Source organism: Lichenostomus cassidix, chromosome 5 (assembly GCF_008360975.1).
Source record: "Lichenostomus cassidix isolate B80296 chromosome 5, HeHo_3.0, whole genome shotgun sequence".
Lineage (NCBI taxonomy): Eukaryota > Metazoa > Chordata > Aves > Passeriformes > Meliphagidae > Lichenostomus > Lichenostomus cassidix.
This window is the reverse complement of record NC_139486.1, coordinates 37718633-37734112: the sequence shown is the minus strand read 5'-3', so window position 1 is coordinate 37734112 and position 15480 is coordinate 37718633. Positions and strand designations below refer to the sequence as shown.

The following is a 15480-nucleotide window of genomic DNA, read 5'->3' as shown; positions in this document are numbered from 1 at the left end:
CAGCATTTCTGTTTAGATCATGGATCACAGAGTCATCTGCTGTGGGGCAATGCACTGTCTCACTCTGCAGTCATGTACGCACTGATGTGCACCACGTGCAGGTGGGACAGGGCAGCCAGGAACAACACAGACAGTGTTGAGGAAGCCCGCGTGTAGACAGGGTTCATCTGCTGGGAGTTTGGACCTTGGACACATTATTTGTTTGTCAATCTAGAATTACCTATTCCTCTAGGATTCTGAAGAGAATAACATGCCATGAAACACCTAGATGTTGATAGCTGTGTCTATAGCTTGGAGAAATGTTAACTGTTTAAGTCAAAATTACTGCAAATTACTGCAACTGTGACCACAGCCATACCAAATGGATTTAGGTTTCCAATCCAAACATATCACCAAAATCACCTGAATTCTCTCGCAGAAGTGCCTCTTATAGACTTATGTTACTGCTACACAGAAAATGTAATCATCTGATTCTCCACACCTTCCTAGTGAATCAAGGAGCTGATAAACATTTCATCTGCAACCCTTGCTCTCCCCTTCTTTTCAGAATACCAAATCTGTGAATGTAGCACTGGGATATAATTATTGCACATGTTTGTAAATTAAATAAACACAAATGATACTGTAGATGGATGGAGCAGGCTTGTGGGCCTGGGTTAGCTTTATGCTGATGTTTTATTTCCAAATAAGGTGAAAATCTGGCTTCCAATTTAACCACATTAAAATCAGACACAGGTTTCTCATGAGGTATCAGCCCTAACAGGATGATATCTGCCAGAATGAGAACAAAAGTCTCTTCCATTTCTGGACCTGATCAAGAAAAAGAAAACTTATAAGACACATCCTAATCGAGGCTTTGAGTGGAAATATCCACAGAGCTGGATGCTGAGAAATTTGTGCACAAATGTCAATTTAGCGTAATACCCAGATATATGTCATGATGGTTTATTTCCCCTTTACCAAATAACCTTTCAATTTTCTACTGCTAAAAATATGACTAAAAAGAGAAAAAGTAGAAGCATTATTGTTGAAGACAATGATGTTGAAGACCCCCTCATCTCAAATGAGGGGGTCAAACTATGCTCACTCCTGTGACATAAACATGAGCTGAAGCTGCAACCAATGTAGAGAATTGTAGGATACTCCAAGAAACTAATTCTCTCCTGTTTTTAAGAGGAGAAAGGCAATAACTTCTCGGTTTAATAAATCCTGGATTTGGTACATATGAAGGAAGGTTATGATTTGTGATGATTTTTGCAGAGGAAATGAAAGCTCTAAAATGTCCCGTACACTAAAGGACACTGTTTGAACAAGAACAAAAGGACTCAGACTAGCCACAGCTTATGTTAGACTGGAAATCAGAGCTTGAAATCATGAGAGTGTTTGGAATAGTTATGAGATGGGGCAGTCAGGGGAAAAAATTCCCATGCTATCAGACAGAGCTTGACAGGAACAGAGAAAGGACTATATGATGTGGTATCTACAGGAGTGGGAGAATGGATCTGATAGTCCAAGAAGTCCTTTCCCACCTCATTACCCTAAACCTAATGTAATTTGTTTGTACCTTTTGAGATGCTGAAAGAGAACAGTTCCTGCTTATGATGATCAGGATGATTAGACAGCAAAAGAATGTGGTTTTGTTATTTTGGCTCAGAGTTGCCACATGAAGAGGGTAAACAGCAGAGGATGGGACTAGTGCTTGCAGGCAGGCTGAGTCAGCAAAAGGCCATGTTCTGTTTTTAGCAAAGCAGGCAGAGGTGACTCTGTGGAGGCGAGCCCTGGGAGCCTCAAGGAACTCAGCTAGCGTGGGACCTGCGTATCTGGCTCAGCACTGGGGAGAAGGCCTGAGGCTGAGTGATGCAGACCACAGCCCTAGTTTATGAGGGTGCGGTATCCAGTAAAAGAGCAGAGAAAATGGAGGTGTAACTTTGTTTTTGCAAAGCCAACTACATGCCACTGCTGCTGGTGGTGCCTCACTGCCACCTGATGTGCAAACTAAGTTTGGGAGGACCTCTTGTGTCTTGTAAAGAATCCCTCCGTGTTACAAGCTGTCCTGTACCCTGTGAGACATTTCTCCATTGCTTCCAGAAAGTGAAAATTATATCTAATACACTGTACATATTATACTCACAGTATAGGATATAGCATACATACAGTGTATACATATACATCTCTATTCATTGTATACAGGATGAAACCCAAAGGGTTGTGTAAGAGACTAGTCTTTTTGTTAATGTCATTGTTATAAGTTCTGTTAATTTAAGCTAGAGAGTAAAATTATAAATAACAATTTTTGGCACACCAGAACAAAAGAAAACCCTAGGTTGTAAGTACTATTTAGCAGTACAGAAGCTAGGTCCAACACACTTAATACAGAAATCTGGGATAAACTTGCAGAACAAGTCTAGCATAGTTCAGGGACAGCCTTATGCTGGATCCCCTTTAGGCTGTGCCTCAACGATCATTCTAGCAATAAAGCCAAGATTTTGCCACCCAATGACACATAAGAGCCACAACACAGGAGTTTCCACAGACTGTTTAAAACCAGACAACTCCTAGTTTCAGCCAGTAGAATTGCTATGACAATCAGGACTGATTCTAGAAGGGCACACTGCTGCGCTAATGAGGTGATTTCTTGCACACAGAGCTGTACATAACAGCACAGTGTCACCAAAAACTAGGAAAGAAAACCTTCAAACCAGTTACAGGTTAGAAAGCCAACATTACTTAGTTAAAGTGCCAGCTCTATGGGGGGGTGGGAGGGAGAAGGGGGTAAGGGTGTCTGCCTATTCTGCATGCCGAAATTCACACTTCTATTACTTATATACAATTTATCATATGAATATGTATTTACATTTGAAGACGTTTACACCTATCTCCAGGAAGTCTTATACATATGCTAATTAATTGTGTAGGTCTTATTGCATGCTTGTATATCGGGGAAGGGATCTCTAGTGGTCATTTGAGGGTCTCTAGTGGTTATGTGCGATGGTGTCCTAGCTCTTTTTAGCCCACTTTCGTGGCAAATACAAGGTTTGGTGTTTGGCGTGGTTCTATCTTATTCTAATTGGCAGCAAGAGTGAACAACCCACCTAGAGGAATTTCTGGTTATCACTGGAGCACAGAAAGTGCCGACTTTGTTTATTCGAGTGGGCCCTTTCTCATTTCTACACAGGCCTTTTGCTATCAGCGGCGGTGAGGAGAAGCCGCGGGCACTGCGCGGCCCCAGGGCCTGGCAGCAAGGCATTGGCATGTCCGGAGGAACATCAGGGACAGGACGGCCCGGGATGCGAACCGCACGGCCCCAGCAACCCTGAGGAAAGAACAACCCCTCTCTGCCGGCCGCAGCGCCAGCGCCATTGAAGGCGCGGCGGTGCCTCCCAGCGTCCCACCCCGCAGGCGCATGCGCACGTGACGCGGTCAGCTGAGCGGCGCCGCGCTCGGGCCGCGCAGGGCCATGGCCTCCATCCTGGACGAGTACGAGGATTCCCTGCACCGCTCCGTGTCCGGGCAGCAGAGCCGCGCCAGCGTGGGCATCCCGCACTCCGGTAGGTGTGCGCCGGGGCCTGCCGCGTGCGGTGCTCCTGCTGAGAGGGGGAGGCGAGGCGGCAGCTCCCGGTGGGGAGCAGGGCACGCCTGGCTGCGCTGCCCGGGAGAGGTGTGTCGCTGTGCGGGTGTGTGGCAAAGCGTTCGGCTGCGGCTTGTTTGTTGCACGGCTTGCTGTGGGAAGCGTTTAGAGACAGGGACCACTTGGTTCCTGGCAAAACACTAAGGAGCCTGCGGTGCTGGTTGTGTGTGGGAGGCTCTGGCCTGGAGGTGCTGCGCTAGCAAGCAGGGGTGCGTGCAGTCGCAGGTGCCTGTGCGATCACAAGTTATACCAACCACACCTCAGCCCTGTGCCGCTCAGAGCTGTGCTACAGGGCTGAGAACATCGTGCCGCTTTGCTTCCTTTTTTTCCTTCCTCTCTGAGGAAGCCATGCGTTACGGTGTTAGGGATGTGTGCACAGCTGCTCCTGCACGGAGTGGGTTTCCTAACCCAGCCGCAGTTTACCAAAGACTTCGTTTCTCTAGAGTGAAAAGTTTCTAGTTCCCTTAGGCTGACTACACGATGGCAAGGTGACCAACAGAGCAGTCTGTATCACTATTAAACTTTTCTGTCAGAGGATGTGAAGCTTTCATATACTGTACTGCTCAGGGAGGTGTCCCACCAGTGTAAAGTAATGGATGGTGTGATGACCAGTCAGTTTTTTCTTTCATGTCAGAGAAATTTATTCCATTATTATTCCATGACAAATTCAAGCTTTATTAGGTTCAATAGCCATTCTCTACTAGATGCTATCTCTCAATATTTTATTGAGTGTTGCAGGGAAATGGAGGTTATGAAAATTCTGTTCTACCTGGTATTGTCATGGTAGTACCAGCTTCTGTGCAGAGCTGATGCTTTTGAGTTAGAAGTTTGGAAATACTTGGACACATTTTTTCAATTTTTTGCCTTGTATGGCGTTGCCCGCTGGTAATCTTGGGGAAACAAGGTTGTGAGGTTCATACATATGATAAGAATTGATAAATTCTGTCATGTTGTGTATACTACAGAGTATAAATACACTGACAGAATTACTCTGAGCCTAGGTACTGAAGTAGGTATGTTCCCCTTGTTTGTTTTGACATGCATAGTAACTTTGTTTTGTAGTGTTAGATAAAGAGTAAGTGGCCTGAATAGGTGTTGTGCAGAACACTGTTGGGACAAGCCATGTCACTGAAAATAAATTTTCAAGGACTCAGCTTTTCTTCTTGACTGGGGCAACACTGTCTCCAGTCATGGCTGTCTTAGACTTGAGAAATCTGCCTGTTTGCTGACAGTTAGTGTTGGCAAAATGCTTAATTGCAAAAGGACAGCCTAGTCATCATTTCAATTATTCTTAAATCAGACCACACTGGCAATTTTTAATAAAACTTGGGCTAGTAAAATTTGTGAGCAATGTGAAGTTTAAGCAAATTTATTTTGAAAAAAGATATAATAGTTAACTTCCTGAAAGTACTCCTTGAGGTTAGGTTTGAAATTTTGGAAGATGTTGAAACTTATTCCTCAATTTCAGTGAGTTGTTCCCTGTGCTTGTTAAACTGCAGGTACTGTTTCTCAGAGTTGTAGATAATCAGTGACTCTGTACCCAACCTAAAGTCTTGCTGCATTGTGAGCTTCAAGTACTGTAGTTCCAGCTTTGAAAAGCCTACTTTGACCCACTAGACTTGACTAATATTGGTGAGTTTGATCTTTGGATAGATTAAAGGTCTAAGGAAATATGCAGCTTTGCCCAGAAGTCAGGATGGGAAATGCTGCAGTAAAATCTTGCTTGAGCAGAAGAGGGACATTGGGGGCAGGATGAGGGAGGAGACTGAAAGGAATAAATGTTGTAAAATAGACATCTCCTTTGTATAGAGAACTGCATATTGAGGAAGCTCATCCTTTTAATAGGGATGATTGTTAAAATCCTCATGTTAGTGGTGATGGTCCTATGGGTGTTATAAATGCAATGGATTTAAATAGCCTAAAGAGTCCAGAATGCTGAAATCCAGTACATTTAACTATGTCTGAATTAAACCATAAACAGCTTTTCCTTAACTCTAAATCCCCACCTCTGCAGAGGTGCTATTTGTTCCCTCACCTTCTTGCATTTAGGTTTCCTTGCTGTCTGATTCAGCCTTGCTTTGCTAGATGACAGTCTGAAAAAAATTGAGATTACCTGGATGAATGTGACTTGATGATCTGATATGTGGATTTTTCATCATAATCCTTCCCTTTTATATATAAGAAATACATACTCATTGGTTAGCTGTGATATCATGTGAATCTGCACCTTGGGAGCTTTGTGTACATGTTTTGAACTGCACTTCACACCAGCAAATTTAAACTGGCATTGCAGCTCCCTAATCTGAAATTAAGAACATCAGTTCTACTTAACTGGAAATAAAAGAATGCACACTTGCATAAACGGCAAATGTTTAAGGTATGGATTCATGTGTAAGAAAAAAACATGTGCTGAGCAAAAGGCTGCCTACTCAGACTGTGGTTGCTTTGTCAGTTCCTGCATGTGCATCTTCCTTCTGAAGAAAGAGTACTTCAAGGATCCTGCAGCTGGTCTAGATCTCCTTCATAAGTAATCCCTCAACATGTCTTGCTGTGTGTGCCACATTTCCCAAGCTGGTTGTGATGAAACAAACTGACTGAATACTTAATTAGTTGCATTAACTTACTTCCTCTGGTTGTATACATGGCCATTTTCAGTTCTTTGATTTGTCAGGTTTGCTTGCTTGGGCTTAAAATGCAGCATGGGTCCTGTAAGGTGTCTTTGTCTTGTCAAATTTTTTTACTTTAGCCTTAACTTCATTGGGCATTTCTTAGAATTTGGGCATGGTTTTTGAAAAGATCAGAGGATTAGGTTAGTCTGGCTCCATTTTGGGATTTGCCATGAAAAGATAAACCATGAATGGGGCTTGGCTGAGGAAGCAATTTATGCCAAGATTGAAGCATCGATTCAGCAATCACCATGTCTTAGTTATTGCTTTGGCTCTAATAAGTAGTTTGCATGCCTTCCAACAACAACTAGAAAGTTGTAATTAGGATAATGTTATGATTGGTAAAGTAGGGTTATGGTAAAACCTTTGCTGTGACCTCCAGCTGTGTTCTCTGCAGCAAATCGTCCAACAGACTCTTCTCTATGAAGTCTGCTATGTGGATACAGAAAAAAACATGGCTTTAAAAATAGCTTTAGCTTTTGTGTGTTGGATGTAAAGTATGGCAGCTCATTCAATTCCAACATGGAACAAGAGAGAAATATATTTCAATTAACACTGCAGTGGTCCCTTGGGTAACTTGTATGGTAGTGTCCAACCAGAGCCCTTTTTGTGTCATGTGTAATACCAGCCATTCTTTCCTGTCTTAAACAAATAAACTGTCAACCAAAGAAAACAAATCACTTTGTGATCCTACTCTCATTTTCAGCTTTTTATGCAGTTTGTGACAGTTTTGTGGCATCCTCTGGAATTCTACATGTTTTCAAATTAATAGTTATGACAGGTTTGCAGTTTTGTGACAACACAGTAAAGCGTATTAATACTTTTCTTCCCTGTTATACATATCTATGTGAGTGCTGCTTTCTGTGTTCATGCTCTGTGGAGCACGCTGCCTTTTTAGTAAAACTTGGAGCAAGCAATGATCCTTCTAGTCTTTTAGGCTGGATTTTCATGTAGTGTGAGGTTGCTGTTGTGGGGTTTTGTCTTGTTTAGTTTTCACATGTTCACGTTCTTTCTCCAGGATATGTCAATGCACGACTGGAGAAGGAGACGCCAATATTTAACAAGCAGAGGATTGATTTTGCACCTCCGGAGAAAATTAACAGCTTAGTGGTCTCCTCTAACCAGCTGTGTATGAGCCTTGGCAAAGACACCCTTCTGAGGTAATGCCAGAGTTCTGAAATTATTGCTTGTTTTCTCCTACCTCTTTTTTTCTTAACTTGTTAGAGAATTTACATTTGCAAACTGGATAAAAAGGGAATATGGAAAATGGGTAAGGAGTTACACGTACATGAACTTTTGTTGGAAGTGTGCTTTCATGGTTTCTCTCTGCAGGATTGATCTTGGGAAGCCAGATGAACCTAATCAGGTAGAGCTGGGACGCAAAGATGAAGCAAAAGTCTACAAGATGTTTTTGGACCACACAGGTGAGACAGTGGGCCATGGATATTTACAGACAGTGGACAGAGCAGAACAAGCACTGGTAAAGGAGTTCTCTATCTGTTCTGTGCATAAGGAGAATAGATGAATCTTCTGTGGGCCTTCTGCTGTTATAAAGCACGTGCTTGTTGTACCTGGGTTGTGTTTTTGAGCTCTCTGAAATGAACATGTGCAATTAGGCTGTTCTGATCAAGGATGCTGAAACTGATCAAAGGAAATGTTTGCAGTCGCTCTGTGCTGTATGGTTTATATAAGAATTTTTTGAAAGGGCCATAAAGCATCTGCAGTTCACTGTAGCCTAGACTGATCTGAAGAAACTACACAAAAGTTGGGAAAATGCTCAGATCTCTCACCAACTGCCAGAGAGAGGAGGGAACTGAGAACTGTTTATCCTTAGAACATTTATTGAAACAGTATACCTTCTTGCTAAAGCATCTGGTACCAGTAATTTAACTTTGCAACATACAGACTACTGTTCTGATCCAGCATGGAAATCCCCTGCATTCTATTAAATGCCTGGGAAAGTCTTGGATTAAGTATGTTGATATTGGAGTTTATCATATGTTAGGATTAGAAGCCTCAGGAGTTTGGCTTGCTTAGGCACAGCCTTGATTTGTTCTCTTCTTCTCCCTCCCATACCCCTTGGCTGTTGGCAGGCTCTCATCTCCTGATTGCTCTGAACACCAGCGAATGCCTTTACCTGAACAGAAGCGTTCAGAAAGTGCGGGCACTCTCCCGCTGGAAAGGACACTTGATTGAAAGTGTGGGCTGGAACAAATTTCTTGGTTCAGAGACCAACACAGGGCCTATCCTGGTGGGGACATCCCAGGGGCAGATCTACGAGGCTGAAATCTCTGTCAGCGAAGGAAGCCTCTTCAGCACTAACCCTGACCAGTACTTCCGACAGGTCTACACTCTGGAGGAAGAATCTGGACCTGCCCCAGTCTGCTGCTTGGAAATTGAACGAGGGATAGAAGGGAAATTTTTTATTATAGCCACCACTAGAAAGAGACTCTTTCAGTTTGTTGGCAAGGTGCCTGAAGGGACAGAGCAGCAAGGCTTCAGTTCCATATTTGCTGTGCATTCTGACCATCTGCCCAGTTTTCGGGAGTTTCCGGCCAACTTGGGTTTCAGTGAGATAGCCTTTTACACTCCAAAACTGCGTTCCAATCCACGCTCCTTTGCCTGGATGATGGGAAATGGGGTTTTATATGGTACATTGGATTATAGTCGTCCTGATTCAATTCTGAGTGATGAACGGGTCTGGGTTTATCCTTCTGATATTGACATAACTGTGAACAAGCCAATATCCATTGTACTTACCCAGTTCCACTTCCTATTGCTGCTGCCTGACCGGGTGAAGGCTGTCTGCACGCTGAATGGACAGGTTGTTTTTCAAGATCTGTTCCTGGAGAAGTTTGGCTCACTGACACGCATGATTAAAGATCCCACAGTCCAGCAGATATGGATCCACACCGAGAAAGTAGTGTTCCGCTACCATGTCCAGAGGGAATCTAGGGACGTGTGGAAGATGTATATGAATATGAACAAATTTGATTTAGCAAAAGAGTACTGTAAGGACCGTCCAGAGTGTCTTGACATTGTGCTGGCTAAAGAGGCAGAGCACTGCTTCCAAAACAAGAGGTACCTCGACAGTGCCAAATGTTATGCACTGACCCAGAACTACTTCGAGGAAATTGCTCTGAAGTTCATTGAAGCCAAGCAAGAAGAGGCCCTGATGGAGTTTCTGATTAAGAAGCTAAGTAACCTAAAGCCTTCAGAGAAGACACAGACCACTCTGCTGACCACGTGGTTGACAGAGCTGTACCTGAACTGGCTGGGTGTATTGCAAGGAGATCCCTCACAGCGAAATCTCTATTTGGATACACGGGAAAAGTTTCGCACTTTCCTCAGCAGTCCTAAAAACAAAGACTGTCTTTTTAATAATCGGGCATCTATTTATGAGCTGTTGGCAAGCCATGGCGACACAGAACACATGGTCTACTTTGCAGTCATCATGCAGGATTACGAGCGTGTAGTAGCTCACCACTGCCAGCATGACGAGTACGATGAGGCTCTAAATGTGCTCTCCAGGCACAGAGACGAGAAACTCTTCTACAAGTTCTCTCCAGTCCTCATCCAGCATATTCCCAAGAAGGTAGTTGATGCTTGGATTTCTATGGGCTCCAGACTGGATGCCAGGAACCTCATTCCAGCCCTTGTTAACTACAGCCAGAGTGCTAGCACCCAGCAGATCAATGAAGCCATTAGATATATGGAGTTCTGTGTCTACCAGCTGGAGGAAACCCAGCAAGCGATTCACAATTACCTGTTGTCTCTTTACGCTTTGTGTCGGCCAGACTCACTGCTGTCATACCTGGAGCAAGCAGGAACCAACCCAAACAGGATCCACTACGACCTGAAGTATGCATTGCGCCTGTGTGCAGAGCACGGGCACCACCGTGCATGTGTCCATATTTACAAAGTGATGGAATTGTATGAGGAGGCTGTGGATCTCGCTTTACAGGTATGTGTGTGTCTGTGCATGCTGTGGTACACAGGAATGTAGCTTGTTCAAGTTACCTTGAACAGCTGAGCATGGAGAGGAACTGAACAGACTCATTGGTATTGAAGCTGTGCAGCTAAGGCTTGGAAGAAAGATGTGTCTCTTAACGTTTTTCTGTGCTTTTGCAACTATTTCAAGTAGGAGCTGACTGACAAGCCATAACTGAGAGTAGGGGCATGGAAAGTACAAGGGGGAGTACTGTCTGTCTTAAGGTCAGTCTCTGACATAAAATACCTTTAACATATCTGCATTTATGCAAGATTTGTATAGCTGTTGTTAAGGATTCTAATTACTTCCTATTCATAGCTTTGGTGATCATCACAGAATAATGCCTTTGTCAGCCTAGTCTGACCTTCAGGGAGATGTTGGATTTTTTTCGTATTGGAATTGCGATGTCTTTGCTGAAACATGTGGCCAGCAAAGATACTATAACACGAATTTGCACTTTCTCTGCTGGCCTTTGTTCTCTGTTGCATAGCAAGCGAATCTTCGGTGAGGAATACTCGAGGAGAGGAGAGGTGTTGGACATGTAAACAAGGAGCAGGCCAGTAGTGCAGTCCTAGGCAATGAGATAGCAGCAGAGGTATTCTAAGTGCCTTTTAAAATGCACAGCAGGCTTTGAAGTTGAATGGTGGATAAACAAATAGGGAAGCTTTAACTCTGTTTCCTCATCTGTCCAACTTCTAGGTGGATGTTGATCTTGCCAAGTCCTGTGCAGATCTTCCTGAAGATGATGAGGAACTCCGGAAGAAACTGTGGTTAAAGATTGCTCGCCATGTTGTTCAGGAAGAAAAGGATGTCAAGAAGGCAATGGCCTGCCTCTCCAGCTGTGCCCTGCTGAAGATTGAAGATGTGCTGCCATTCTTTCCAGACTTTGTCACTATTGACCATTTCAAGGAGGCAATCTGTAACTCCCTGGAGGACTACAACAAGCACATTGAGGAGTTGAAAAGGGAGATGGAGGAAGCGACACAAAGTGCCAAGAGGATCCGAGAGGACATCCAGGAAATGAGAAATAAGTATGGCTCTGTGGAGCCTCAGGAAAAATGTGCTGCTTGTGACTTTCCACTTCTAAACCGCCCTTTTTACCTTTTCCTGTGTGGTCACATGTTTCACTATGACTGTCTCCTTCAAGCAGTTTTCCCAAACCTTCCTGCCTATAAGCAGGCAAAACTTGAAGATCTTCAGAAGAAGCTGGCAGCTACCAGTCAGCCATCCAAGAGCCACAATCGTCCCAAGGATGCAGATACCATTAGCTTGGGGAAGGGGCAGCCGAGCCGGGAACAGATCAAAGCTGACATTGATGATATTGTGGCAGCTGAATGTGTGTACTGTGGTGAGCTGATGATCCGCTCCATTGACAAGCCGTTTATTGATCCCCAAAAGTATGAAGAGGAGATGCAAAGCTGGCTGTAGTTTTCCAAATCTTCAACTGTCAAACAAAGTGCGGAGCTTCTGTGATGGGAATATAACCTCCAGGAGCAGGAACACAGTGACTTCTGTGCAAAGGGTAGTGCAGTCTTTTTACCAGGGTTAGGGAGAATTAGTTCAGAGAACTGGGGAGATATAGCTGTGGCTGTCTAAGAACTTTAACAATACTTAGAGATAACCTACTGGAATATATTTAGCAGATGTTTGCTGCTTGCAGTTCTTCTGAGGTTCTCAGTGTGAAGCTAAATGGAGTGCCTTGTTGTCCAGAAGTAATTGGGAATAGCCTGTGATTTATCTGCCCTGTTGTGTGGTATTTGTTTTGGTGAAGACAAGCTGAAAGAGAAAAGTAGTGAAGGACGCTAAGCAGTGTAGTCTTCATTTGTCACTTTCAAAGCTAGAATTGCCCATTGTTTCCTTTTTGTTGGGAGTTCATGGTTATATGTGGTTACATACATAGAACATGAAAGGAAAAAAGCTCTTACATATATATATATTTTGTAAACATCATGCTACACAAGTACATGTTTCTACATAATGTGATACAGGAATATGTATAATTTTCAAGCAGGAGTGTCTCATAATACACTAAACTAATTTGCCTGCAATTCAGGGTGTGTAATTCTCTTTGTCACAAGCTTTATGCACAAGACCACACACATTTTGATTTTCTTTAGGTAATGTTTCTGGAAATGCCTGTTCACTCCTACCTTCGTCTCTCCATCCTGTTTCTCCCATGACTGCCTTTGTATAGCGGATCTTGGTTTTGTCTTCACCCCAAACCAGAATTGGTAGATGCAGCAGTAAAGTTTTAGCTGATACTCTGCAAGCAGGAGCACAATCTGTTTGTATTGCCTTGCTGTGCTTCTCCTCAAGCTGCACTTGAGCACTAAAGATCTAGTCAGAGGTTTGCTCGAGGATAGTCTACAGAAATGTTCTGTTGGAGTGAAATTTGCTTTGCCCTTTGAAGCCAGTATCTTGTGCCTAAACAGTCTTTGGCCTTCCACTTTTTGGAGATGGCTGCAAATCAATGCTTCTATCTATTGCTTCAACTTGGAAAATTTTTCCCAGAAGGTATCAATCACTACACTGTAAGTGAGAGAAGAAAAAAATTTTGTTAGCAGTTTAGCAAGGGTTCCTTGTTTTATTTTGAAGAAAATAATTTTTTATGAAGTTTTGCTGTTTGGGATTGAATCACAATGGTAGTAATTGACAGAAGAATTGAATGTTCTAAATGAAAATACACAATTCTTGTAAATAAGGCAATAGAAAATCCTGTCTTCTGAAAAACCTTCTCAGTTCTTTCACATGAATATATGTGCTTGTCATGAGTATCTCTCTCAATCTCCTAACCACTTACCCTGTTTGTAGGGTTATAGTTATGGGTCTTCATGTTATTGTAGGAGAATATGAATTGGTTTCCTCAAGGATCTGACCTAAGAATTCTGAGTTCAGAAGAACATCAATGCTTTTGTTGGGAGCATCAGCCTGGAATGAATGAATTTGATATGTGTAAAATGACATGAGTAATAAAAACCAGATATGAAAGTAGGAAGACCTGAAGTTTCCAAAATCCTTTTTTCTCTGGTGGAGCCATGGGATAGGCAGTCTTGTTACAACCTGGTGGTGTGTGTTTGCTGGCTTATCAGAAAGCACTGGTTCAGTGGTTCCATTAAGCAGTGGTTCTAAAAACTCACGTGCTGTAGTTTTCTTTGGCTCTGGATAGCCTTTTGCTTTGAGTCAGTCAGTGGGTCTGGCAGAAGAATTTGTGATGAAAACAAAATGTGATGTCTTTTGAAGTTTACCATTAAACCTGTTATAACTGGCCACTCCTGTGAATCATCATCTTTTCCTGTAAGCAGTGTGATATTTAAGGTTGAATGTGTCGTTCTAAAGCAATATTAACCTCCCACCCAAACCAATTTCTGGTCAAAGGTAAGTAGCTGTTTGCCTGCCTTTTAGAACATGGGTATCAGTTCATTCTGATGCAGGGGTAATTTCAAACTATTTTGAGATGTTCTTAATACTTGTTCCATCTGTTGGGCTTTTACAGGATGCTTTCCTGGTATATTAGAATTACTATAATCCTCCATTCTTTTCCTGTTTGTGCTACAGAAGTCACATCACTTAAATAGACCATTGCAGACTGATCTGCCTGTCCATAATATTGGAAGAAACTGTGGGAAGTAAGGCATAGCAAGTCAATAAAAACTCTCTAGTCTTTGCCTGAGATGAGGTGGTAGGGAAAGGCACCTCTGATTCCAGTCTTGGTATTAATAGGTCTCAGTTAACAAAACTAGAATTAGGTATTTTTTTAATGACTAGTATGCAATATTCTCTGAGGGCTGCAGGCATGTGCACCAGATACATGTACCACAAATCTCATGCTTCCTCACCATTGTTAACTGAAAAATCATTTAAGTGATTTGCTGTCAAGGTTATGTAGAGGGTTACTGCTGGCAAAAACTGCAGCAGTGATTAAATGACTAGTGCCAGTAATACAGGAGGCTACATAAAGATATCTTATGAATTTTCTTTACATTGTCACTTGCTGCAAAAGTTTCAATAACCACGTACCTGTGCTTTTTGGCAATTTTGCAACATCAGTCAGTGGAAAAGGTAAGAGGGTTTATTTTTTTCTTGGGGTGTGGGTTGGGTATGTGGTGGTGAACTGCTTACTGTTCTCCCATAAATCTAATCTGCAAGATCTCTTCCTCTTTGCTTTCAAAATAGGATTTTTATCTTTTCTCCTTGTAATTTCAGCACAGTTAACATTTTAGAACTTGCAGGCCTTGGTATGTTTATTTAGCTATGAATGAACTGTACCAGCTGTTAAAAATGATGTGGCCTTGGGTCTTGTCCTTGTCTGTGTGAATAACTCCTGCCACTTAGCCCAATCCGGCTGAAGAACAGCATAACCAGAAGGGTGGGTGGGAGCCTCAGCCCTGTGTACCCAGAACAAATATCTGTAGCTACATCTACACTGAAGAAGTTCAGTTGTGCCAGCAAGGCCTAAAGCAAACTTTTGCCTATTACATGACCTCTCTCTCCTAGGCTTTGAGCAAGGGATTGGGGGAAATGCTCTGAGGTGGGGGAGACAGTGGTGTGTTTTGAAAGAGTTTGTAGAAAATTTTGGGAGCACTTCCTGTCGTTGGCAGCAGCTAACTAAAATGCTGGAAGTGCTGGGTTCTGTCTCCTTTCTAAAAATGAATGCCCAGGCTGGGAATTTAGAAAGGCAAATTCATAACACACCACTAGATGTCATTGCTGTCCATTTAAATACTGAGGTCTGCTGCAGAGAGCTAAAGGTGTTCTGTAGCTTAAGAAAGAACTGCACAAAAGTGAGAAACTGAAGCAGGATCCCAGTGCCTTTGGGGGGTTGTGTGGGGTCTGTTTGAAGACACACCTGTAAGGTAGCTATTGGAGGTAAAGATGCTAAAAAAATTGTCTGACTAAATGGCAATTTCAGTTCACAGATCACTGATTTTCATGTTTTGAATATCAAAAGCTGGGTTTACTCTGTTAATAAATGAGTATCATAGAATTGTAGAGTCATTTAGGTTGGATAAGTCCCTTAAGATCAAGTTCCACTGCTAACCCAGCATGGCCAAATCCACCACTAAATCTTGTCTCCAAGTGTCATATCCACATGCCTTTTAAATGCCTTCTGTGATGGTGATTCCACCACTTCCCTGGACAGCCTGTTCCAATGCCTGACCACCCTTTCAGTGAAGAAATGTTTTGTAATATCCAGT

At 42.8% G+C, this 15480-nt stretch overlaps 1 protein-coding gene across 1 annotated transcript; it reads left to right on the top strand.

Moving 5' to 3' along the window:
• The first annotated feature begins 3391 nt into the window (after positions 1–3391).
• On the top strand, positions 3392–13552 carry VPS18 (VPS18 core subunit of CORVET and HOPS complexes). Its single transcript, XM_085062420.1, has 5 exons — positions 3392–3548; positions 7313–7454; positions 7627–7718; positions 8388–10258; positions 10985–13552. Exons 1-5 carry the CDS (start codon positions 3458–3460, stop codon positions 11711–11713), a joined length of 2925 nt encoding a protein of 974 aa, XP_084918546.1. The 5' UTR covers positions 3392–3457; the 3' UTR covers positions 11714–13552.
• The last annotated feature ends 1928 nt before the right edge of the window (positions 13553–15480 follow it).

Bases quoted from the DNA above. Each gene is read 5' to 3' on its own strand.
- VPS18 (XM_085062420.1), top strand. From the start codon at position 3,458: ATGGCCTCCATCCTGGACGAGTACGAGGATTCCCTGCACCGCTCCGTG. The intron at 7,719-8,387 runs GTGAGACAGTGG...GGCTGTTGGCAG, and splicing joins GATGTTTTTGGACCACACAG to GCTCTCATCTCCTGATTGCT. The intron at 10,259-10,984 runs GTATGTGTGTGT...TCCAACTTCTAG, and splicing joins CTGTGGATCTCGCTTTACAG to GTGGATGTTGATCTTGCCAA.